The sequence below is a fragment of the Taeniopygia guttata genome, chromosome 2 (genome assembly GCF_048771995.1).
Source record: "Taeniopygia guttata chromosome 2, bTaeGut7.mat, whole genome shotgun sequence".
Lineage (NCBI taxonomy): Eukaryota > Metazoa > Chordata > Aves > Passeriformes > Estrildidae > Taeniopygia > Taeniopygia guttata.
In genome coordinates, this window is record NC_133026.1 from 86,572,692 (window position 1) to 86,599,584 (window position 26,893).

Here is a 26,893-nt window from a genome sequence, read left to right on the forward strand (position 1 = left end):
TGCATCTTGGAGATGCAGTGGCTTATATATACGTATTTGCAAGTTCTCTGAGAAAAATAAACTTCATCATACGATGATTTAATGAATCTCTGTGTCCTCCTGTATTTCTTCTTGCCATGGATTTTAGATAATAACAGTTGGGAACAATCCAGTTCTGTGGAGTCTGATTCAAAGCCTACTGAAATCAATAAAAACCTTGCACTGACTGCAGTTTGGTTTGGATCAGGTTGTTAAGCTGTCCTAAGAATATTAAATATTACTCACTCAAGATCTAATTCCACAGCTGTTTAAATATACATTAAGGGCTTTGCTGACTAGAGACAAATTGCTAAAACCAGCTTATAGAGATATAAGCAAAAAGCTGTTTTTGGCGTTAGTGAAACATTATCAGACCCTTAAGTAATAATGCCCTAGAAGGGGTTACAATATCAGCATTGACCTCCTCTTGGTGGTCTTTCATCACAACTTAGTGTTGCCAGAGTTCAGCATTTCTCACATCACAGCTGCTTCTGTGCATGAGACTGTGAAACTGCCTGATATCCTGGGAATAAATTACCGCAGCCATAAAATCAGACATGATGATGGGCAGTTTTTTTTAATAAACACAATCATTCTAATTTCCTCCAAAGAAAGAAAATAAAGGGGGAATGGGAAGTGCCCTATTTACATTATTCAAGTTTGCTATTATTTAAAACAGATTTTTAAGCTGGGGTGGTTTTTTTTTGGTTGTTTAAATGGAGAACTCTGGAAGACAAGCAGCCCAGTTTAGCCTTTAAACCCAACATCAAAAACAAACAAAAGAAAAGGCAAAAAATAATTCCTACAAAAGGCATAAATTTCCTGAGTCAGCATTAAGTCTTGGCAAACCCAGGCTTTCATTCCAAGAAAGGATCTGGCAGCACCGTGGTTTTTCAAAGCTCTGTTTTCAGCTTGAAACTCAGTCTGTGTTAGACCATTCTCTGCTCAGGGTTATGCAAGGTCTTTTGTAGCGAGCTGCTCAGGAATAAAGGATGCCTTTTTTTGAAGTGACAACTTGCAAGCTCAGCCCAGAGTTCAAGAGGCAACCTGGGTCCCCTCTTCCCATTGCTCATTTTCTGCCATAAAAATTCTGTGAGCTGCACTGCATACATGTTGGCATCTGCTCCCAGGGACAGCCCCAGCTGCTGCTGGTGAATCTGCTCATGTGCACCTGGTAATCCATGCACAACCTTGCCATGCCAATTAAGCTCAGCGAGCAGCTCAGCCTCTCTTTTCTGTAAGGCCAGCTGCTGTTGCATAGAGTGGGACTGGGGTTCTGGGATATGCTGAGGGAAGATGTGCTGCACCACAAGGTATGATCTGTGTATGATAGCTTTGAGGTGAAGAGTAGCTTCGTGAGTACAAGAATCAGGCTGAATGCAGGAAAACATCTTCTGCTGAGCTGAACACCTTCATAAACACACACATCAGATTTGTTTCACTGGATTTCACTTCCTCCAGTAACTGAAGCAGACAAATTACTTGGAATGTGAAAAATCAGGCAGGTCTGGCCCTGGTTTGTTTTCTGTTTGTTTCTGTAACAAAGTCCTGTGCTCTGTGTTTACTGGGAAACATGCACTAGTATTTAAAGGATCCCTGGCTGGGCACATTGCTGTGTCCTTCTCTCCTGCCCATGTCCCGCTAATTGCACTGGAATTTTAGTATTTCTCAGAATAGATGTAAGTGGAAGAAAGGCAGATCCTTTCTCCCCCTCAGCCTGATGGTGGGTACGTATCAGTGGGTCATTCCATGTTCCACTTCAGATGAATTCAAAACCATCTCGGAGCTCAGTGATGAGTCCAGTCCATAGGAACTGGAACAAATCACAAAACACCTGTGATCCCATGGGACAGCACAAGGTAGATTAAGTGCTGGTGTCTCCTCTGTCAGCCTTATGGGGAGGTTTCTGCTAGGATAGCATATTTGCCCCATGAGATCTTTTTGCTCTTCAGGCATTTCCACTTGAGATATTTTGGTCACAAGCACCCTCTTTCCTGAGAGCATCCCCAGTTTAGTGACCACTTACTTCCTAGAAACACTTTCCCAGTACCGGCCTTTTCACACAGCCTGAAGCCAGACATCAGTCCCCCATGTCCTCATGCTCCTGAGGCAGACTGCTGATAGTGTTTCCTCTCTGCCTGACTTTTTCTTGCCCCACACACTGTGCCATGTCCTCCATAAACAGCCAATGGCCAGTATGCTCCTAACCATTTCAGTACATGCACTGTGAACCTTTCCCACATGCTGTCTACAAGAGTTTTCTCAGCTGAAATAGCCTGAGTAGTATTTTAATGAAACCATTAAAAACAAACCAGCCCTAGTCCTCTGAGCACCAACCTTGAAAAAGCACTTAAACCCATCACCCCAAGCTGCAAATGAGTAAGTCTGATTCTGTTTTAAGGGAAGTGCTCCTACCCAGACTGCCACTGCTTTCACAGCATAAACATGCCAGATATAACCATGGACTGGCTTCACAAGGGAAATGAGCTTTGCACCTCCAGCTGGATGCACACATGCCGCAGAGGATCAGCAATGGGTTGCAGTGGGGCAGCACGGCAGCATTAAGAGACACGGCATGCACAGCTGCCTAAACAGCTCAGCTGGGACCAGTCAGCACGGCTGCACCACAGCCTCCCCTTGCAGGTGTTCCATCCCTTTCCACTCCCTTAGAGAAACTGGGAATTGGCATTCGGTGCTAATGGCTTTGGGCAGGAACCAGCACCGATTCTCCTGCACTAAACAGTAGTGAGCAGACAAACTGAAGAGAAAGGTGAATCTGTCTCCAGCAACAGGCGCCACCCATAGGTGCCATGGCTTCTGAAGTCCCCTTCAGAGCATAGCAGACAGGCCAGGGAGGCTGCTCCCCACCACCAGGGCCAGTTTGGGGAAGAGGGCTTACTCTCCCCATGTCTGAGGGAGGACATGGAGCCTCCTGGGCCCCAGTCTTCTCTCACAGGTAACACTCGGTGGGCACAAAGAGAGCTGCCCCTGATGTTTGCCCTTGCGCTCTTCTAGGCTTTTCCTAAGGTTATTTCTGCAATAAGGAGAAGCAGGAAAGTTGTGTGACCTGAGAGGAGAGAGTGCTGGAGTAAACACCCTGTGCTGTGTGGTTTTTGCTGCTTCTTTAATTGCCTCCTGTCCCACAGGAGGGCCCAGGGCAGGGTGGTGGGGAGCTGGAGACCAGCAGCACTGCAGCGGGGACTGGAGTGGGGCACCGGGAGGGGAGCCTGGCACGGAGCTGTGGGCTGGGGGGCAGCCCCGGGGAGGGGGCCGGGGCAAGCAGGGCCAGCAGCGCCTTCTGGGCCGGGACACTCAGCAGCAGCATAGCTGGCTCGGAATGAATTTCCTGGCATGCTTCAGCTCTAATTTGGGAAAGGAAAATATGGGCTGGCACACCCCCCAGAAAGGTCACTGCCTCCCACGGTGCCAGGCTGATAGCCGGGAGAGGTTTTCCAGCACAGCCTTGCCAGCATCTCCCAGCACCTGTGACCGCCTGGCTGAGGCAGGGCCAGGGCAGCCGCCCCAGCCCCGCACCAGCACAGCCTGCACTGCCCTGCCGGGGGGCCAGGCACTGCAGAGCCGGGCCGGGATGCAAATACCTCAAAACTATCACACTCTCTTGGGGAAAGAAAATGAAAGAAAATGTTTCTGATATTCTGAAACAAGGTCTGATTAAAGTGCTTGTGCAGGTAGATGCCTGTGCAATACTGATGAGGTGGGACAGCTTACAGTCAGGGTCACCTAGTACAGTCCAAGACCCTGGTTTCAGGAATTTGAAAATTATCAGATTAACTGACCAGGGTGAAAGATTCCATAATGGGTAGTTATCTCAGCATCATTTACAGTTATGAAGGCAACAACTGGGCAAGGGAAGAACTCATCGTTTCCTAGAGACAAGGAATATAATAGATCATATCTTGTTTTGCCCATCATCTGATATTCTTACACAGCTTCAGTATTTGACACACTTCACAGTGCAGAGATTGTAAATCTGGAGAGCAGGAAGTAGGACTGCTCAATGACAGGGCTGTTTCTCTTCCATTTCCTGTGTAAAATATTTGGCCGAGCTCCGTACCCTTAAAAATGCCTGTACACGTTCAGCAGCAGAGACTTCCACCCAAACTTCCCAAGACTGCATCAGAAATGGATAGGCTTCTCTCCTCGCTACTTTCTACAAGCCAAGAATTTCTCTACTAAGGAAGCAGGAGTATCCCAGTTTTGGTAGCTAAAGCTTGCAGTTATTCCGGTTACCCAAACTAAGAGCAAGATGCTGTATGTCCAGGGCTCCAAAATTTCTGCTGTCTGTGCCCAGACACGAAAATAGGATCCAAACAAGGAGGACCCAGGGCCAGCTGGACATATCAGCAAAAGACAATCACAGATGAGGGTAGGTTTGTGAAACTACACAAACAAATAGTAACAATGAAAAAGGAGCCTGTGCCAAGCGGTTAAAGTCAGTATCTGTGACTAATGGGGTATTTGTTCAGCTATAGAACACCCACCTAACACCAAATCCCACAACCCTGTAGCAAACCAAGGAAATTGCAAATCTTGTCTCATTTGCACATGCTACAAAGCTAGCAAATAATAACAGGAAGCACATTCTTCAAGGAGAAAAACCAAAAGGCACACAGTTTTCCTTTCCTTTCCTTTGCCTCCTTGCCCAAGACAAACCTGAAAGCAGCACAATCACTGAAATAACAATCACTGCAGTGGACTTACTGGTTGGATTTGGAACTGCAGAAACAATGTCCTTGCTTTCTGGAGCAAGGGCACCATAATTGGCGTGGTGGTGGTGATGGCGATGGTGGTGGTGGTGCCTTGCAGCCATTTTTGTGGTATATGGAGTTCCACCATTCTCCTCAATGTTGAACGGATGCAGATCACTGTTGTTCAATGGATAGCTACAAAATAAATCCAGTTCAAATTAGAGCAGTAAACAGTAGCACCAATTGTACATTTGAAGAGACAGAGTGAAAACTTTCTTGGGAAAAAATGTGCAGCATTTTTGTAAATAATTTTTTTTTATCCCAAATCTTTACAGTTTTCTATCTCCACAAGATTTATGTGATGAGAAAAAATGATGCCTCTGCTTGTTTGTATGACTTTAAAGACCAGAACTATTTTTGATTTTACACAGTACATAATCTCTGATAGAATCTTTCCTGGGATAGGAAAGTTGTCAACCAGAAAACAATAACTTCTTTAAAGTGAAATTGTCCATAGAGCAGACCAAGGAACAGTCTCAGAGTAAGACTACATTCCTGAGAATGTTTAGGTCTCTACATTTATAATGCAAAAATAGCTATATAAAAAAATTCTGACTTAGGGAAAATATTAGGAAATAAAACATTTTACAGATAAAAACATACAAAATAGCACTTTGTCAAAAAGGAATTGTACCAATGCTTGTATAACTAGTTTGGTCTTGGTGAGGGTTTTTTGCATGTGTTTAGTTAGGAGTGTAACTATTGTTAGTCTGCAATAGCTGGCAAATGGGGATACGTTGACATTTTAACTCACCATCTCTAACTGAGAGGTGACAAATTACAGTGCTGCTTTTCTTCATTAGCTTTAACTGATACTGTTTCAGTTTATTGTTTGAAATTATGATGAATTTCTAGAAGTGATATTTTCTCTTCATTCCAGCAAGCAAAGAAGATTGAGATAATTCTACATAGATATTGCAAACTACTTGAATGTGCTTTCCTCAGAGGAGTGCTTAAAATTTTTATAAGGTTTTAACTTATTCTATAGTAGTGCATTAGACAGTAGTTGCAGTAAATCAATCCATTGCAACAAAAGATTAATCCCCTGCCTATTTGAAATATGCTAAAGAAATTATATCTTCAGCTGCATGGGTTTTCAGTTTGCTCTTATTAAAAACAGCAGCCAAAAACCTGACAACATGAAATGAAGGCAAATCAAATAATTAAATGAACAATGAATAAATTATACCTAAGATACTTGCTACATATGTTTTCTGCAGATTACTTAGTGATTCAAAGCAAAATTAACCAGTCATCTGAAAATAAACACATCTGTATCATTTCCAAAGTTCTACTGAAACACGCAGCTTAATAACCACTGTCTTCTTAGTAACAACTTCAGACAACATGAGGTTTCTGACTGGGTACTAATTGAAAAATATTTTTATGCTGGTTACTTTTTGAAAGCTGGAGGCGGGGAGGGGAATGTTGTGTATATTAATCTTGGCAGGTTCCCGGCATGAAGCAACTGCTGCCAATAAAGGCACTTCTGATGGCTTTTTGCCTTAAGGAAACAATAGAAATAGGTGTCTGATCCACAGGGGACAGGTTTTGTGAGCTCAGATAATCCAGGAGTGGTCTGTCTTTTCAAACTGCACTATATCTTTACTGCTATAATCAAATGAAGCAAGCGCCTACAGGCGGGAAATGGTATAGGCTAATGAGATTGCACACTAATTGTAGCAGCTCTCCTGCATTTTCCCTTCAAGGGCCTTGGATTGGCATGACATTTTTTGACTGAGAGGAGAGGTGGTTTTGTTCACATGGTTAAAATCCTGCTGGGAAATGAATTTGGGGCTGGAGCCTCAGCACATTCTTTTTTTTTTTTTTCCATCTGATTCAATTTTTTTCAAGACACAAAACCCAACGTGTTGGGAGTTTCATTTCACCCACTGGCAGGCTGGTTTAGCAGATCTTCAATTGGTCTTTTCAAAATGAATCACACCAAATCCTTACACTGACTCCTCATACTGCTATGGTCCCAAGGTATCTTCCATGCTGAAATGAGAAGGAGCTGAGCAACTGAACAAGCCAACTGAATTGACCTCTGGCATGAGGGCAAATGTGCACCAAATTCTCTAGATGTATTTCTTGACTTTCCAGAGAGGAGAGTAACATGTAAAATGTAAAATGCAGGGAGACCTTTACATCAAAGAAGTAAAGAACTAGCCCAGCAAAGCTGATGTTCAGCTATGCACTGAAATCCTTGAGGACAGCACATCACAAAGCTCCAGACAGGGTGTCACTACCCAGGCAGCGCTCTCCGATGTGAGATCCCATGTTCAAACTGCCAGCCATGTAAAAGCCTGTGGTCATCTGCACTCCTCCAGGGCTGACAGCAACTGACAGATGAAGAGGCAAACTTATCTCAGGGTCAGCCAACTCTTGCATGCTCGATGCATATGAGGTTGGGCATTTGCACAGACACCCTCACTACCAAGCAGTTACTGAACAATCAGAAACAACAGGCCTCGCAGCAGCCCCAGAGCCTACCAACTAGAAACGCTGACAGTACCCAAACAAAAATATCATAAGTAGTACCTTTTCTATGTACTCTCATATATATTTTAGGGTATATTAGGTATCTTACTGTATTTTCTATTTCTTCTATTTTCAATTATTATTATCTCATATCACATGTTTTTCACTTTTATGTTCTTCCACTGTCTTAAATATAGAGACTTGACACTTTTCCACTGAATGCATCCTTTTGTTGCTAATTTTGCTTTCTATTGCTTACTTCTATCTGGCTTACCTGAATAGAAAACATGCTCATGTATCCTTCTCAGTCTATTGATGTAAATAAATCACTACTTTCAGTAAACCAACTTTTTGACCAGATTCTAAAGTGTTCATACCCTGACCTCCAGGAATTTATACTTGCTCCCCAGACATCAAGTAATGCTCTCAGACTTATGTGCATTACGTGGACAGGTAGTAGTTTTCATCCTTTCTCTTGCACCTGCCTTCTGGCCATCCTAGTATGCCAATATCATACCTTTGGTTTACTTTTTAAACATCAATTGGCTGACCTGCAGGTTTCCTCTTTCTCTGCTATTATTTACTTGTGTGGCTTTCTCAACAAGCTCCAGCTGTTTCCTATACAGACAGCTCCTGTCCTTCAAGAAAAATGAGGCAGGGCTCTACAGGCAACTGTGCAAAGGAAGCAAACATTTCTTTCTTCTTTGTCCCTCACTCAAGAAAAGGCACTCCTGAGGATTCAGTTTCTGCAGGCTGAACCTTCAAAAAGGCCACTCAATGTTTACAAGAAGGTTAGTGATGCCTTTAGCCTCAAATTCACATTAATTACTTCCTTCTGACCAAGAAAGCATCCCATTGAGGAACAAGGTAAATATCACGTATCTACTAATTTCCTTTTATAGTTTTCATTTTACATTATTAGCCCTCTGTCTCAGTTTTAAACTCCTCACACTTTACTCAAAAAGTTGTTTTCAGCCGACATTTTAGATTTCATGTGCTCCAGTCACTTACTGCTTTATCAAACTATGTCTCTAGTATAGAATCCACACACACAACAGTCTTAAGAGGATATAGGAAAACAGGGAACAGAAAAGTTTTTGAGGCCTTCAAAACCAAAGGACTTGGGCCTGTGTTACCTGAACTGAACCTCCAACACCTTCCACTAGCAAAGACTCCATGACCCTCTTGCGCTATCAGTTTCAGTGTCTCAGCATGTCTACACTTATTTCTTTGTTTATTCTGTCTCCTTTAGTGCAATTTAAGCCACTGTTTTATCTCCCATCCATCACACACACAGTAAGAATTCTGTGTTAAGAATTCAATTATTTCTTGCTGCAGAAGCCTGTGTTTTTGAAAATGGCCCTTTACACCTCCCATCAGGATCTGAACAGCTCTGAACTCCTCAGCTGCCCCTCACAGGTTGCACATTCCATGCAGCTCTGAGACATCTTGCCATCCCTGCCTACCCAGCTTCCCCCTGCTCTGCTTCCAACATGTGGTGCTAAGAACTGGACACCCCATTCCAGCTGAGGCCTTGAAAACATGTTTTAAACAGAAAGGGTTGTTTCTAAGTCCCACAGGATCTACTCCTGTTTATACACTGGAAGATGACATTTTTTAAGATAGTCTGGGATTGTTGACTCATGTTTAATATGTGATGCTCAAGAACATCAGATCCTTTCCTAAACTGGCCAGGTTTCCAGCCCCACAACCTCAGCTGTGACACATCACTCCTACCTAACAGCACAAGCATTCCTCTTGAGCTGTGCCCTAATCTTTCTGATGTGCTAAGATCAATACTTTCCTCCATCCATGACCGGCCCTGTATGCAAGGACTCCCATTTTGGTGTAACCTGTGAGTGACAAGTTTTAAAAACATAATTGCTTTTCCATGCCATCCTCCCAGCTACCAGCTTCAGTCTCCTGTAGAACATAGCTGTGTAGCCCCACAGAAACATCTTCCACTTGTGTCCCAGAGCAGGCTTACTCCTGCACCCTGCCCATGCCCCTCTTTCTCCACTCTTCCTCTAGCAATCTTCCACCTGTCTGAAGTTACACTTGGAGAGCAAATTATGGGGCTTTCTTCTCTCCTCTCCCTGGGGAGCCTGGAGGGACAATTGCAAAAAGCAGGCTCAAACTATTGTGCCTCTTGGATGACTCTAAGAGTTTAGATCTTCCCTACCATAGCTGAACAGTGGTTTAAAAAAATCCCAGGCTTCTAGGTCTGGTTGTGATAAATAACCTTCAACAATTACTGCACCCACCATTATTTGCTTGGAACATTCCTCCTGCACCAAACCACTGCAATTTCTAGTATTTAAAAATCCTCAAACTTTCCACAAACATCTTCAGAACTGCTTTCAGTCCTCCCCCATCTGTAGCTCGGAGCAAGGCTGGTGGTGAGTTGCATAGGATTTGGCAGCAAAAATTCACACTGCCAGTGTTGTACTGACAGTGCTGGGAGATGTATCACCCATCACTGTATCATTACAATACCTTCTCCAACATCAAAATGGGCTTTAGATGTGCTCCCAAGTGGCAGCCAGGGGAAGTGTTGCAGTGCCTGTTAACATATATGTGCATTAATGTGTATGTAATGAAAGCAGCCACCATGTGTGAAGCTTGAGTGTGGCAGCCAGGGGGAGGAGACTTAACAGCAATGCTAAGCCAAACACTCATTTTTGGGCTTAGTATCTCCCTTTTTTGGGAGGAAGAAGGGTAGACTCTGGGTTAATTCCCTGTCCATGTTTCAAAAGCAGTTAAAAAAACCCCAAACAAATAAACCACAATGAACTTTTACCTAAACTTTAATCATATTTGTAATCTCACATAGCACTTGTTTCCCTAAAGCATGGCAAGTGGCACAGAGAGAGGAGGAATTTTGCATTCTCTGAAAATATCCCTGTGGAGAGGAAGGATGAGGAAATTGAGGGGATAGGAAGAAGGCAGTATTTATGAGTATCACTTAATGGCCAGGGCTATTGGACTCAAGCAAAAGACTTCACCCAGCATTACATGAGAAGAGAACACAGACCACAGCAGGATGACTGCAATGACAGGAGAGAGGGTGAGCTTTCATTTTGCAGCCAAGGACTGGGACATATAAAAGCAATGAGTATTCGTAAGTAAAGGAAAACTGGGATCACTAAGACCAAACCAATATCATGTTTTCTTCCAGCACCATGTAACCAAGATATCTTTGCTGGCCAGAATTGGCTTCCTGGGCTGTGTGAAGTGTAACTAAAGCTAACATTGTGGTTACAAATCCATGCTCTGCTCTGACACCAGAACATCACAGCTGGCCCATTTGCTTCCTTCGGGGGAAGGCATGCAAAATTGTGTTGCAAATTTCTTTCCCCGCTGCCAGGGATGATCTGCAGTCCCCATCCAATCCTAGGGACACCTCAGAAAGCAGAGCAGGCAGGCAGCAATCTTCTCCCAGACACCTTGAAATTAAAGTGAAAATTATAATAGGGAAAAAATATATTAATAAATGGTGATGGAAGCCTGCTGTAGGACACAAGATGCTGAACTAAGTTTTGAAGCAAAACTAATCTGGAATTCTTCACCAGAATAAAGCCTGCAGCAAAGCATGCACATGGTATAAAATACCAAGGAACAAATCTTGACTCAATAAATATGTTGTCCTCATAGATTTCACCTTATCTGCATAAAGATCATAAAAAAACCACTGTCTTGCAAAACTGTCATGCAAAATATGCCCACTGGGGAACTAAGCATGCTTTTCTTCATTTACAAATGCTTTTAATTAACACTAACAATAGCTAATGATATTTAATCACCTGTCAAAAAAAAAACCATTGTCCCAGATGTCCTTGTAGATGAGAAAACTCTGAAAAGTAGACATAAAAATTTCTAAGACAAACAAGATCCTCCCTCAAGTCTGCTGCCTTCCCCTTTCAGAGAGGCAAAGGCAAATGTCCTTGTCCTTAGGAAATAGAACTTGAGGTGGCTAATCCAAGCAAGTTAGCTCAGGTTAAATCAGGAGCAAAGCCAAGCAAGGATCTGTGGTCTCTGAGGTAGCCTGCAGCCGATCTCAGATTGCTTGGTGCAGCTTTTCCCATCACGTAACTCATTAAATAACTCAGGCCCTGTCAGCTAAACACATCCCTGTCTCGTCACCACTGTGCTCACTGGTTGCTGCCAAAGGATGCAGAGAAGCAGGCACAGGCCTGAGGCTTAGCTAAGAGAGGAGAACACAAGAAATCACAGGATGTGATAGAAGTTGCTGGACATAAAACATAAAGGCAAAAGCAGCTAAAAAATGCTATAGAGCATGCCCAGAAGGATTGCTGGAATTCATAAGTACTTATGGTAGGGATACATGAGCAATGGCCAAACATCACAGAGCTCTGAAGGAGGAGTATCAGGGTCTCTTGGGTGAGAACAACCCTGCAAGGCCAACACTGGCTAAGAAACTATATCAGTAACTCTGTGTAAGGTCCAAACTATGCTGGTAGCCTTGGGACCTTTGAATATGGACTTAGCAAAACCCAAAGCAATGCAAGGAAAAAGCAGGGGTACCTGTGAGGAGACAAGGGAAAGGAAAGAGGTGAATTCATGTGCAGGATGAATTTAATTCAGGATGCACATGAGAAAGGTGAGAAAAGTGACCAGCCCCATGTAAGCAAGCTGCTGGTCAGCTTGGCTGGTCAAGCTCTAATCACCACAGTCCAGGGCATCTTCTCAGCTGTAGTCCTATTTTCTGTGGAGGTGTTTGCATCAAGGATGGAGCTCTCTATGCAGCCCCAGATTTGTCAGCCACTGTTTGTGTATGCAGGTACTGCTCAAGGTACTGCCCTTCTCCTCTGCTCTCTGGCAAGGCAGCTGAGTGGGTGCTCAGTGAACATTTGCATCTCTGGAATGAATGCTCAGCATCTCATCCTGGGCTGTGAAGCCAGGAACTACAGCAGCCTTGCATCTGGCAGATTATAAAGGTGTAATCCCTTTAGCCTTGAAGCCAATCCGATGGATTTATCTTCCCTTAACAATATGCTCCCATCTTACAAAATCTCCTTTCTGTCTCCATCCTTACTAAGCTGAAATTCCTTCGGAAAAAAACTTGTTTTAAAAGAAATTAATCAAACTGTGTAATTTTCATGCTTCTAAATCTTTCTGATTCTGAATTCTGCTAATGCTTTACAAAAAATATGCTGTCTTGTGGATTTTCAGTAATTTGCCATAACTTTAAAGTCCAGCCCAAAACTAACTCCACTGCCACGCAAATGACTTCTTTTTAGGTTATATATTTTGCCCTTTTTAAAACACAGTATTAACAGGTAAAAGTAGTACATCAATCACTCAGCACAGCAAGACTTCTCTTAATTACATACTTGCAACCTCTGCTCTATCTCTGGGCAGGTTCTCACTTCAATACTTGGGCAACTCATCTGACTTACAGCAGGAAATTGTTCATTTTATCTTTAAAGCCATTTTCACAGTTGTTTTTTTTTTTTTTTTAGTCAGAAATAGAGAACGAGACACAAACATTAAATGCAGCAATTGAAACTAAAAATGAGTAATAACAAACAAAGGCCTCCTGGGCTCGAAATTTTGATACAGAAGCAGCATCCAATTTTACATTCAAGTTCCTTGAAGTTTGTTTCAAATCCGCAGTGCTACTGATTGAGAAAGCCCCAGGTACTCAAGACACAGACGCTGAAATCACAAAGCTCCCTTGCTGCTTTCATTCCTCTTCTCCATTATCAGAGTTTCTAGGAGAATCCATTGCTTCTCATTTTCTAGTTCCTTTCTTTTGCACATAACGCTGTAAAATTCTTCTTCGCCTAAACCCTTTACGTGAGTTTTTTGTTTGCCTGACCCATTTTTTTCCTGAGCTCTTCCTTCCTGTTTGACTGCTATATTCCTATTCATGAGAAAGACTCGGCTTGGAGGCACCGTGATGTTGGCTCTGCTGCTTGCCAGCAAGGCCTCAATATTCAGGGCCTTGGCCCCTGGAGATGAAAAGATGCAGCCACTCTGACATCTGTTTTGATACTGAGTTCATTACGGTGCAATTACACAATTTACAGAGCAATGGAGATTCATTAATGATTTGTATTTCTACTTCTCTAAGGAAGACAAAATTGCAGAAATTGGTAATGGCAGGTAAGCTACTGTGATTATAACTCCAGCACAGATTGTTATAGGTTTAGGGAGGAAAAAGTAACTTATAAATAATTAGCTTCTTATCCGGAGTTTAATTGCATTAGATCAGTACTTCCTACTTCTAATTAGGTGCGGCTAATTCTTTCATTTTCATTGTGACCGGAAAGTAGATAATTTTTTTCATTGCCTCAGTTAAAAAAAAGAAATAGCAATTTTTATAATTCATCAACATAAGACATTGGTAAGCCAGGAATTAGAGGTTTTCCAAACTATTCTTGTACAAAACATTTGTTCTTGTGTAATCCAAAACATCATCTTTCATGTAATGAGCTGCAGATTTTGCTGTTTGATAGTTTTAACGATAAAGGTCTTACTACTAGTGCTATGAAAGTAAAATTAAGAGGAAAGGGAAGAGGAAAAGAAAGAGAAAGATGAAAATGGAAAAGAAAAATAATCAACCATATTACAAAGATAGTATGTTTATGGTGGAAATATAATTGTGGTGGCAATTTGAAAACAGAACCCTAGGGGCACTTCCACTGGTTCCCATAGCCACAGCTCAACGTTTATCTTAATTTTAAATTGGCAGATCCCTCAGTTCTGAGAGGGCGTGATGATTAAGGCAGTCATCATAACTGCTTCTGCTAGTGACAAACTAGATTGCTTCTGAAGAGATACAGGCAACAGATCATAGAATATAAGCCACCAAACCCAAAGGAGTATCCCACAGCCATTAGGAAGCTATTATGCAAAAACAACAAAACAAAGAAGTAACATTGTGTCTGGCTGGTGGAAATTCTTATCTCCACCAATCTGTGTGCCAAGTCTGACAAGATTCTAACTGAAGGGGAAAAAAGTCATCTTCAGAAAAACTGGATGGAAGAGAAAGGTTTCTGGTGTTTTTTAAATCTCTTCTTCCCATCCAAAACTGAAAGTATATTACATGCATAAATTAAATTCAGTATGCAAGTTATTACAGACATGCTTGTACTTTCCATAGCAAGATACTCATATCTGCAGGGGACAGCACAGAGGGAGGCCTGACACGTGAACTTTACAATTAAATTCAGATTAACACTTATGAAGTCAGCTCTGTGAATGTAAGTTGTTTTGCTTTACAGCACAGTCATGAAACAGTCATTAGTAAGTGCTTGAGAACAGCATTTACTCTGGAGCTTTATTACGGGAAATGATTCATACCAATGGAAGAACTCCAACTGAATTATCTGGGTTTCTTTTGGTTTTTTTTTATTTATTTTTTGGATTTTTTGTTTGTTTATTGCGATTTCTTTTGGTGATGCAGGGGCAACAAAGGCAACAGCACATGTCCTGAGGAAGGGGAACTCTTCAGCCAGCCACTTCAAGGTACAACAGCAGGTAGAAAACAAGGAAAGTCGAACAATGTTTTCAGGACTATCACACTCTGCTTTGCTATGTACTGCAGGAGGTAGACAGAAAAGTATGGCCCACCTCTTTACATGTTTTTTTCTGATCTGATTTGACTAGGATTGTTTTTTTTCCAAAAGCCGCATTTTTCTATGTGCCTGCTGAGAAGGAGGACTGATTTTCCTGCAGGTTCTTCGACACTAAAATTTGGGAGCAGCATAAGAGCACTGTGATTTTCAAACCATGTGCACTTTGACTGTTACATAGGAAAAAGGTATTTATTATGAAACAGTTCATCCTCACAATGTAGCAAAAGAGCAAAAGTTTGGTTAGGGTGCAGACTGTTAGTTCAAGCTGGTTCTCAAGGTTCACATGAAACTTCTGTATTAACAAAAGAAGCCAGGGTCCTGGTGGATCCCCTTCAAAGCACAACACACAGTCTGAGGTCAGTTAAAAAAATTACATTTTCTAATTTATGTCCATTAATGCTGGTCTGTAGCAGCTCTGGAACCAGCAGTCTCTAGTTGCCATTAGCAATGCTGCAATTACAGCATTGGCTCTACAAGTCTGTTTTCCTTGGTTCCCTGTTGCAGAGTAATAGGAAAACCTCCTATTGCCAACAGAGAACTGCAGTGTCAGGTTCGATGGATGTGCATCAAAACTTCTCTCCTTTGATGTAGGTAGAAGCCTGCCTGCTTGATACACAAACTGAAAAGATTTCTCCTATTTAAAGAGATGATTGCAGTGCTGAACTGTCTCCTCTCAGAGAGCCCCATCTTGCCAACTTTGAGGCCTGAGAAGCAGGTGATAGCGTTGGTTTCATTTTTCTCCTGCTGCCTTTGATGTTCCCCAGCTCATTCCTTGCCTGCACCTGAAGTTCCATTTTCAAAATTACTTGCAAGCGCTGCCACTCTTTCTCTTGCAAGCTGAAAAGACATCTTCTGCAGTGCTCATTCAGAGGAATAGAAAATCACATTTTACATCACCAGGCCATAATATATGCCTTGTTGCCATTCTTAATGTGAAAAAACAATCCTCTTGGTCAGTTTGCACATGGGTTCAATGATAACAGGGTCCAGAAAGACTTAATTCTTTCCTTTAAGTATGCAAGCCCCTGACTGCCAGCTTTAGAAATGCATTATAAAACCTGATCCCTTTGTTCACTATGCCTGTGACTCACATCAACTAGAAAAAAAATAGCTGAAAATGAAAGTTTGATGAAAAAGCCCACACTAAAACAATATATTCAAAGTGACAACAGTTTCAGTATTGCATTTCAGGTATCATATTTCAGTATTAAATATTAGTCATTAGTTTGCATGCCAGGGCCTGGCTGAGGGTGAAAAGCGATATATTTCAGCTTGTGTTACAGATGTGGTGGCTCAGAGTCACCAGCTTTTCAATTCTCCCAGCAGTTCCTGGGGGAGAAGACATAGCATTATGGTTATTACAAGGCCAAGATAATCCCTCTGCAAATCCAAATATACAGAGCATAGAGCCAGGCCTAAGCTCTGCTACAGAAGACCTGGTTTCCAGCTTTATTAAGCACAGGAGGAAGGTGTGCAGAGAGATGATCAGAAGATACCCTCAGCCAGGTTGTATTAATTGATTCTCCAGCACATGGAAGAAGCGATTCCATGTTGGACTTCAGATCAGTGTAATTTCTGCAAGACCTATTGCTATACTCAGACTTCCCCTCCATCCCCCCACCCAAGCTGATCCAAGGATAGTGTTTATCACCTGTAATCAAATTACAGAAGTTTCTAAGTGTATGCTGGACTTGTAAAAAGGTTTCAGATAGCAAACACACTTCAGAACAGGGTGGAGGAAGTTTGCACATGCAGTTCAATGGGTACCCCTGAGAACATGTTTCATTTGGATTTGGGTGGTGTTACCTCCTTTTAGCAATCTTCAAAATTAAAAAAAAAAAACATCCAAACTTCCCTGTGTATATTTAGAACACACTTAAAATGCATTGACTTAGAATAACTGTGTAGCATGCTTTTTGGTAAAAACTGTGCAGCATTTCCTCATGAGGAACTCCTAGGTGAAGAAATTCAGTCATTCAGTGCATAAACACTCACATACCAGGACCATCAAGCGCCTATATTGAGTTTGTGCCTATAAACTATCAGAGGACTCCTGAAGCAGCACAAAATTAAGATGCAGTATTGATTTTTTTGACAGAACTTTCCCAATATTTTAAGTAAAAATTGCTGCTGCATTTAACAACAGACTTAACCAAACATTTTCCAGTTTTCTTCTCTCCCCTCTCTACATGTAATCTGGTTTCAGCTGCAGGGTTTTGTGTTGCTTCAAACAAAAAATTGTAATCTTAGCATCACAAGACCTCTATGACTTGTTAAAAATAATCTGTTGTGAGTTATGACTATGCTAATTTTAGGAAAAAATCACCAATGTGCTTTTTAATATTTAAAGCAACTCTTTTATACTACCCTGTTCAGGCAGATACCACTCATATCCACCTTTGTTCGGGTGGTGTAAGCTGCACAGGTAAGAGCAGTACTGGGGTCAGAGAGGTATCAGGCAGATGCGCTCCCTCTTTCCAACTGCATCCCAGCCCATTTGCTACAGGAAGCCAACTATGTCTAAAGGGATAGCAACACTGATCTCTTCTTACCTAGCGGATTGCTCCGTGACTTGCCTGGTTTGGATTTCTGCAGGCAGCAGGGAGGATGAGGAATGAACAAGTGAAAAGCGAGTGCAGAATGTGTGGGCTCCTTCTCCAGAGGAGCAGAATGACAAGTGCTTCCCTTGAGGCAACACACACAAAGTGCAGAGTATACAAGGCCCACAGGTTGTTCTTCACCAATGTGCCTGAGGCTTTTTAACACTTACAGGACCAGCTGGGCCTTGAGCTGTCTTTTCTTGCAGTCTGTCAGGGAATGGATCCCTTGTTCCGTGCACCTTCAGCAACAAACCAAACCACACATAGCAACACAGGATGAGGTGGAACACTGGCAACAAAGCACATGGAAGCTGACAAGATTATATGACAAGAATGATACTGTATTATGAATGTAGGTGTGTAAATAATAAAGCACCATTGCCCCACACTTCAATGTGACTATTCAAAGAACCATCCTCCAGAGTGCTTTCAGAGCAGCAGCTGAACTAGACTCTTGTTCCAGTGGCTCCAACAAAGTTTCTCTTTCTTCCTTTCTTAAATAAAATGCTGCTGAACTAGAGGAAGACTAGTCTGGAGAAACCAAAGCCAGCCTCTGTGATTACACACCTTAGGCTTACTTTGCCATTTTCACATCTCAGTGCATAATTGCTTTATTGTCTTCCCCTCTCTACAGATTGTACTGGAAGCATTGATCCACTACAGCATTAGTAACTACAGGGGAAATCAGGTACAAGCATATCTACCCACCCTCCCCCAAAATCATTCAAAAATAAATAATGCATCATAACCAGATCAACAAGATTGACATTTTTTATTTGTACTTAGCACATACAGGAAAGATCAAAGCAAATAATAAAAGATAGCATTTGTAAACAAATGTATTTCACAAAAAGTTATAAACTATCAAATTTGCTCTGCAAAAATTCACTATAGCCATTTATAAATGTGTATTTATCAAAATCAAGTTAAAAGCTACTTCATTTTGAAAACATCCCAAATGAAGATTCATCCATTCCAACAACTTCAGAGAGACCACTGATGTAAGGTCCAACTAAAACAAATGCACGAGTGAAGATGGCACTGTGATTTTTGGTTTTAAGATAACAAAAAAAGTCTGCAAGTGATCAAAATACCAGCCAATCCAATTCAAAATCCTAGATCTGCAAAATATACATTCAACTTCACAAATGTCTAACTTAAAAAAAATAGAACTATTCCACTGGAATGTCCTCATTTTTAATGCACTGATTATATGTTGTGTTTCTGAGCCCACTCAGAGAAAAGTTACCAGTAGGTAGTTTTATGTAATTATAACGCTCACTTCCATAATCACATTAAAAATAAGATTACAGCAGCACCCTTTTAGCAAGGATTAATTTTTAACATTCTTGCCTTTATAGCAGCAAGTATGGTTTCGGGGAATGCTATCAATATAAGAAGTAAAAAAGATATACATACTCTGTGAAATTTATTACACTGTTCTTTCCCTATACTTGTCTTCAAAGTTAGGTAAGCACCTCTATTTTCTTCTGCAGAACACAAAACTAGAAACAAATGACATCCAAATGTATGACTGCCTCAGTAGGCTCCCTTTGTTGGTGGCCCACAAGCCAATTTGATTGCCAGTATGTTTTTTCCTCCCTCCAAGCTCCTCTTTGCATGCCACTAAAAACCAAAGTTCTCAGTCTATTAATTTGACTCAAAAGAAATGAGGTAATAAAAATAACTAAGGCACAAATGTCTGATCTTCAACAGCAGGCAGAGGGTCACAGATTTGAAACTAGGGTAGAATGAAAACACCCAGAAATATTTCTGGTCTCAGGGCACTGAAAATTCTTACCAGAATTCAAAAAAGGTTTTTCAAGATTTTTTTTTTTTTAACGAAGATATGGAAAACACTTTTCCCAAGAATGTCCACAAACACTAAACAAGGATGGATGTACATACAAAGACACACACTTTATGCACAATACACTTTGAACATACTGCAGACAGACAAGGACCATGGAATGCAATGATGTCTAAGATGGCAGATGAAATGAAGATGGCTCTTTTTCAGAGAGTCGTCATGAGTTTATCTTGGTACACCATGCTTTGGACTCCTCCTAAATTCTTCTGGTTCTGTTCCTGGATATACCGTAAAATGCTGTCCTCTCCACTTGTGGGGGGTTTCCAACAGGGCCTGTCATCATGATAGGGTGGCCTGTACCATTTGCACAGTTATTGGTTAGTGAGGAATGGAAGTCAACTTAGGAGTGCTACACAGTAACACGAGCTCATCCTGCAAGTGCTAAGCATGCACATGGAGCTACAGCACAGCAAGGACATGGGGACAGACCAATAGGTCTGATGCTGAAGCTGCTGAAGCAACTGGGAATCTTCTAGCTGATTTCAAAAGGCTTTCAACCAGAGCTCAGTCATTGAAAACCCTCTCTCATTGCAATGTTACAGACAAGCATAGTGCATCAATGCTACGGAATTCCAAACTGGGGGGGGAGGTGGGGAAGGAGGAGGAGACTACAGGAGAACTAAATTTGTACAACAAACAGGTAAAATAAAGCATATCATGCAAAATGCTGAGCTCATGAAAGTACATCCTTAAAGTGCAAAGGGTTAAGAAAGGCAATCCTATTATGAATGAAAATTGCTCCTCTGTAGTTGCTGCCATTCCTTTGGCTCTGGCGCAGTTAATTAACACTAAAGCAACCTGTAATTTACAGAGTTGCATTTTCTTAAGAACACCCCCAGTCTACAGATAGTACAGGTAATGCTCTGAGACTTGCAAAAGTACTACACTGAAAAGATATTTTTCCTTTCTTGTTCATTACTTATTGCTGCTTAGAGATACTAACTTCAACCATTCCTACAGTGTCCCTGAATCATTGCAGCGGAGTGGGGAATAAATAAAACAACAATTTTGAACACTATGTAGGAAACCACAACATTTAACATTACCTTATTACCAAATTGAAGCTGCAATTATTATATATACGGAAGAAATTCTTTTCTGTGAGGGTGGTGAGGCACTGAAACAGGTTGCACAGAGAAGCTGTGGATGCTCCATTCCTGGAAGTGTTCAAAGCCAGGTTGGATGGGGCTTTGGGCCACCTGGTCTAGTGGAAGGTGTCCCTGGCCAAGGCAGGGGGTTGGAACCAGATGATCTTTAAGGTCTCTTCCAACCCAAGACATTATATGATTCTGATAAGTTTTTTTATAGTAGCAGAAACACAGGCAAGGTTTAGATTTTACCTTTTTTTTTAGATATATTCTAAAGTTATATAAAGACAGCTGTTAATTGGAATTCTCTTTTCTGAAGGTTAAATATTAAGCTAACTGCAAACAATTTCAGTGAAAGAATCTGCAAACAATTTCAGTGAAAGAATTTTAGAATTTTACTAAGAAAACTGAGACACATATCCACATACTATTTCACAAATTATTCAGCAAAAGCTCTATATTAACATGTATTACACAGGTAATTTCATTTCAGCCCATGCCTATTCCAGACTTTCATGCACAGCAGAAAGAATTTTATACATCTGTAAGCTGTGATCTCAAGTTCGCAATCGAATTGAATAAGATTTTTCAAATCAAGCTGTCCAAGATCTTAAATATCCAGTTATTTCACTTTGACTCCAGCTTAGAATAACTTGAAACTTCCACTTTAACCACACATTTAAGTGCTTCTACATGAATGGGACTAAAATTATGAGCACCTTTTCTACCAAGCTTCTATGACTGAGCTTTTAAGTATGGGTTGTGTTTTTTCAGCCATACAAGCCTCAGTATAAAAAAGCCATTGTTCATATTTCACTGACCTTAGTCTTTGCCCAGGCAGTGGAGGGGTTGAAGGGGGAGGTTGTCTACACACACTACAATACATTATTGTGCTTATTTCAATATCACTCTGCTCCAGGGTGAACTGTTTGGCTTTAAAATGTCACGGACTGGTATCGTAAGTGATGAAATCTTTAGAAAAATTTCAGCAAAACCTCAAATGATTTATAAAATCATTAGGCTCTCTTGGCAGCCACTCTTTCATAATGTGGAATTGTACATTTTAAAGTGCTCATAATAAACTGCATAAAGAAACCCTAAAACCAGGAAGACTCCTGAGCCTGAAATACAGGCAAAGTTCATTACACATCTTCAAGTCTCCTGCTCCTAACACAAATTTAGTATCTGCTTTACTGCTGTGCACTAGGAATTTTGAGATGACAATACCTGTCTTCTTCTCTGCCTAGTATTTCTAATACTGTATTTGCCCTTTCCCTTTGTGTTCTCAGACCCAAACTAATACCAAATTGTCTTTTCATCCATTTTAAACTCAGCCTCATCCCCAGAGCCTGCCCACACTAAAACCAAAGTCTGCCTATTGTGATGTAAGAATATAAATGTTAGATAAGGAGAAACAAAGATTAGGGTATTGGCATTTTTCACTGAGGACAGTAATTATTTGTCTAAAAAACTGAATCATCTAGAAAGGTTACTTTTTATTAGGAAAAAAATAGTGGCTGGTTTTTATCATGTGTACATGTATAGACACATATCCACCAGCAGGTGCATGCCTTCACCATGCATTCCACCAAGTGGGTTTTAATTAGACTGAATTTCTTCCAAAAATTTCTTTTCACTCAATGTCTCTCATTACTAACTACAAACAAAAAAGTATGCGAGAAGATAGCACAAGAGCACATGGAGGAATGTTTTTGTGAAACAGTTCTCAAAAACTCAGTGCTATAATTTTACTCATTATCTGTAATGTTCCTGATAAATTGTTCCATGTACTTGTCATTTTTTCATATACATTTCTGCAAAAGATGAAAACACTGCTCCACTGCAAGAATATAACTATTAATAAAACTTAACTTTACACTAAAATGAGTTTCTTCTCTGTCTTAGAAAATTAAATACAAATACTGATCAATTTGCAATTAAGCTACAGAGCAGCTCCCTATCCAACATACTCCCCACAGGAGATCACTAACATTCCATTTTGAATTAGAAATAAACTAGAAAAAAAATTCATATTCCAAAGCAAAACTTAGAAGTTATTTAATACTTTCTCTATATCCCATACTTCTAACTTGTTTACTTTTCATGTGAAGAGAACTGCCCAACAGGGCCACCAAAGCTCCATACTGAGTAACATAAAGAAAAAGCCATCATCTTTTCTTCACAAAGGGAAGACTGCTTACCTTACATTCACAGGTGTGTGTGGATGCCAGTGTGGCTGAGCAGGATGTATATTAGGATGATACTGGGGCTGCAAATGGAAACATTGAACCTGGTTAATAAAATCATATTAAAGCTCCCTATTAACTTCTATTTTCCTGAGGTCATGAGGCATATGTTCCTGGTGAACCTTAGAAACCCTACTGCTTCCAACCTTCTCCCGTGTCATTGAGCACATACGTGAAGCCTCTTGGTGATGACCCTGCTCATTAGGACACACTCATGGGACAATGCAAAGAAAATTGCTCTCCTGTTTGACAGACAACCTGGCACATCTAGTGCTTCTCAGAGAAACACATAAAAAAATGTCAGCTTTGATCAAAGGTGGAGATTAAGAAAGGTTATAAAGAGCAGGCTTCAGGAGATCTCCTGTCTTTGGCGACAGGACTTCCTTCTCATATCCATGAGATCTTAAGGAGAAACAGTAAAACAAAATCAATGCTGAGAGTTTTAATAAAAAGTGTTAAGACTAAGTTCTCATGTACATACAGAGTTTGGAAGCTTGTTTTTTCTCAGTACTCACTGACTGTCAGTAGCACAGATGAAAACCAGGTAATGTTTTCCCTGGAGTGTATAAAAAAAATCCCAACAAGCATTTGACCAGCAGGGAACTCTCTAAGTGTTGTGATGAGGGAGGTAATTGCAACTTTGAAATTGTCACGATCACCTACTGTGAGAGGCTCCTCTAGAACAAAAGCTTGCTCATACAGCAGTCTCCTGGGGCCCATCACATTCACAGTCCAAAAGGCTTTAACTTTCACAGGAAGAAAAGGAAGGGAAAAAAGATGGCAAATGGAGTGTACTCAGCTTGCAGAGCATCCAAGAACACAGGGGAAAAAAGAGAAAACTCCTTAACCCCAAAATGGTGCTGTTTATTTCTGACCCATCAGAAAATCTTACCCCAGAGTAAGGAAAGGGGAGCAAAACAGTTGTACAAACTATAAAGAGTAAAAATATTTACCACAAAATATAGAAATGACCACATTTTCCTCTGGTATGCTCTTACCTGGTAGTTATGGACTTCAGGAGTACTTTTAGCACTAAGAGAGAAAAAAAATTCTCTTATGTAATCAATACATCTACATCACAATGTTCTTTAGTTCAGGGAAGTACTACAGAGAAAATTCATTTTCTTAAGGGCATCATTATTTTATTCAAAATACACACCACAGCAGTTAACTTGTGAAAGAGGGGTGTAAGCTTTTTTTCTTTGCTTTATATTTAAAAAACATGAACAAATTATGCTTGATAAGCTAGCATAAGAGCAGTGAGAAAAAAGGAAGTATGCTTTACTTTAGTCTGATTTCATACATAAAAATAATAAAGGAAATAGATTAAACAGAGGAAGCAGAAGGCCCCAAGAAGAATCTGGAGATGCATAATGAAAAATACCAAAACAATTCATCCCACACCAGAGAATCTGTTTCTATAAATCCTAAAGCAGATATTGTCTTCAAAATCCTTTTAGCCCGAGAACAGCAACTCAGAGGTAGAGAGAAGTTGAGCAGTCACTTACCACAGTTGTGCTGCTTTCACAGGATTGTTTGCTTAAAAAGAAAGAAACACAAAATGTTAAGACAAGTGAAATATCAACCATTTTGCAGCTCTTGTTGTTGAGCTGTTATACTATGGCTAAAGTGGATCCTCATACAGACATATTTGCACAAAAGTGCCTGAATTTCAAGTGCAGCCCTGTGCATTCTAGTAATCCTGTGCAACATCACAAAGTATGAGGCAGACACAAATCTCCCTCTGCTCCTGCAAGAGTGAAAACCCTTTAGAGATGACAGCAGACAAGCATATTCTTTCCAAATGCCACAACAGGACTTTTGGCAGAGTATGTTCTGCACAACCAGAACACTTTTTTTCTCATCTTACTGTCGTACCATGCCAATACCATCAAGTCCATTGAAAATCAGAAACTACCCCTTGCAGAAATTTTCACTATCTTACAGAAACCAGAGTATTCACAAAGCTGGTAATGGCCTGTGTCTTACTGCAGGGAACAACGGTAGCCAAAATAGCCCATCAGTTGGGAATCCTGGGAGGCACTGAGTAATCCTGAGGAACAAGGTCTTGGCCTCTGCTTTGGACAGGCTGGAAAGAATGCTGAAGGTGGCAGCTGAGTAACCGGGGTATATCACCTCTTTTTCATGACTGTGTGTGTTTCAAGAAAACTGAAAAACTTCTCGAGAAAGCGAAAATCCAACTGACTGCTGAATGCAGGAAGTTAATGACAGTCTGTAGAAGTCTCAAAAGGGACTAGGAGAGAATCCAACCCTCATGGGCTGCATTTAGGTATAGGGCTTAATGGCCAAAAGATGCATGAAAGACAACAACCTACAGGGAGTTTTTGCATTAACTTAACAAACATGCTGTTCAGCTCTCTAGAAGGCAATCACTTGTCTGACTGGCTGCAATGGACATAATTAAGTATAAGACACACTTTCTCTTCTGCCTCTATCTCACAGACAAAAGTACAGAAGCATTGAGACTCAAGGCAAAACCTGCAGTTTTGTTAGATCCTGTTATGGCAAGAATTAAATTTAAAGAATTCATTCTTCCAGTTACAAAATAACCCACACTATATAGCTGACTCTCCTGTCTCACATAACAGCATCTCACATATTTATTAAATTTGCATTTCAGTTAAACAAACTCCTTACATGTACTACAGAAGGAAGCAAGGGGAAGAGTAACAGCCTCTAAAAAGCCTGCATGCTTGTCACCCTTTCTCCCCCCACTGTAAATGGGACAAAAATGTCTCCATAATACCACAAGGGCTGCTCATGGAACTGTGGGTTATATTCTGGGAATGCAAACGAGTGCAAAGACATTCTAAGGGAATGTCGTCTCACTCTACTGTGTATGGCAGCCATACATGCAGGCTCAAGTAATACAGAATTTGGAGAGGGTTATCCTGCAGTGCTCCTTCCTAGGAAGAACAAAAAGCTCAAGCTTTTTTCTACATGGAACAAAAACCTCAAGTTTTTAAGGACAAATTACAAAACCAAAAGGGAAATGAATTCCTTGTCATTCCATTTCAATTCAACACATCTCAATTCCCAGAGCAAGCTAGTTAAGGTCAGAGTCTGGACAGGTGAATAACATGTCATTACAGTCACGAAAGGCACAACTGCATAATGAGACTGCCCAATAACCCTAAAATTGTCTGACTAGATAAGAAAATCAGCAAGGCTTTTAGACACTGCTCCACCTCACATGACACAATTCTTCAAGGCAATTCTTCAAAAAAACATTACTTGTTTTGCCTTAGTGGGTTTTATGCAACTTTTCTTTCCTCCTCAATAGAGCAACAAAAGAAACCATAGGTACCTCCTCCAGAGAAGGGGGTGGAAGAATTAATTGTACAGAGATTAAAAACAGAAGAGGGAAACAACAAACTCTGGCAAAAAAAGCTCCATGCACATTATGATTTTTTAGGTGATCTGACATACTCCTCTTTTTATACGGCGGTACAGATATCACGATTGTGATGCGACATTTATAGGATTTAATGGGACACCTGCATGACCGGTTCAGTGCACAGATGCCTGCAAACACTTACCCTTGTAAGTGGAATGCCTCCGAGAAGGGTATCTCTTGCTGGGCCTTCTTTCAAATGTACTAGTTCTGCGTAATCTCGTCCCGTGTGTTGCTTGATATTCTGTCCTCCCACTTAAAACACAGAAATAAACAAAGTAAACTGCTGGAAGCTGTACCTGCTCCTTTGTATAAATATATTGCTGTTACTTCACTAAATACCTGAATCTGAAGCGTGATCCCAGCCTTATGAAGTCGGATCTACTAGATTTACTATTTGCTGGGGCTCGCAATCTGAAGAAAGCATGGTGCTCCACCGCACACTTCCACAAATGTTTGCACGTTTTGGCACTGTCTAACCGGAAAACAAATGTGTGCTCTTGCTCTCTGCCCTAAATGCAGAAACAAAAGCTTTGGAAGTTGGCATGCATGATATTAGTTATTGTCCTTGGTAGGAGAAACACAGCCTGGGCCAACAGTGTGCTGAGCCTCCCTTGTGTTCTTACCAGCCTGAGCACACATCACACTGTGTTGGATCAGGCCCAAGTAAGGGAAAGAAGTTACCTGTTCATCATCTTCTACAACCACGAGCGTTAGTTTGCTCTTTTTAAAGTCCATTTTTGTGATTTTAGGCCTAAACACAAGAGTCAAAAAGAAGAGAATTAAAATAATATTAAAATAA

At 41.0% G+C, this 26,893-nt stretch overlaps 1 protein-coding gene across 8 annotated transcripts in view; it reads right to left on the minus strand.

The window, feature by feature from the left end:
- Positions 1-26,893, minus strand: part of EPB41L4B (erythrocyte membrane protein band 4.1 like 4B) — a 167,151-nt gene that overhangs the window by 67,495 nt on the left and 72,763 nt on the right. For 4 of the 8 annotated variants that reach the window (XM_041714659.2, XM_041714661.2, XM_030265772.4 and 1 more), the window contains exons 10-18: positions 26,776-26,845; positions 26,434-26,603; positions 26,237-26,346; positions 24,185-24,215; positions 23,675-23,708; positions 22,632-22,699; positions 20,389-20,499; positions 19,571-19,636; positions 4,741-4,922 (exon numbers count right to left, since the gene is read on the minus strand). In XM_041714659.2, coding sequence (XP_041570593.2) covers positions 4,741-4,922; positions 19,571-19,636; positions 20,389-20,499; positions 22,632-22,699; positions 23,675-23,708; positions 24,185-24,215; positions 26,237-26,346; positions 26,434-26,603; positions 26,776-26,845 — 842 coding nt within the window. Of the gene's footprint in view, positions 1-4,740; positions 4,923-18,225; positions 19,637-20,388; positions 20,500-22,631; positions 22,700-23,674; positions 23,709-24,184; positions 24,216-26,236; positions 26,347-26,433; positions 26,604-26,775; positions 26,846-26,893 lie in introns of those variants that run through there. The other 4 variants (XM_041714660.2, XM_041714662.2, XM_030265780.4 and 1 more) reach the window with 4 other exon arrangements.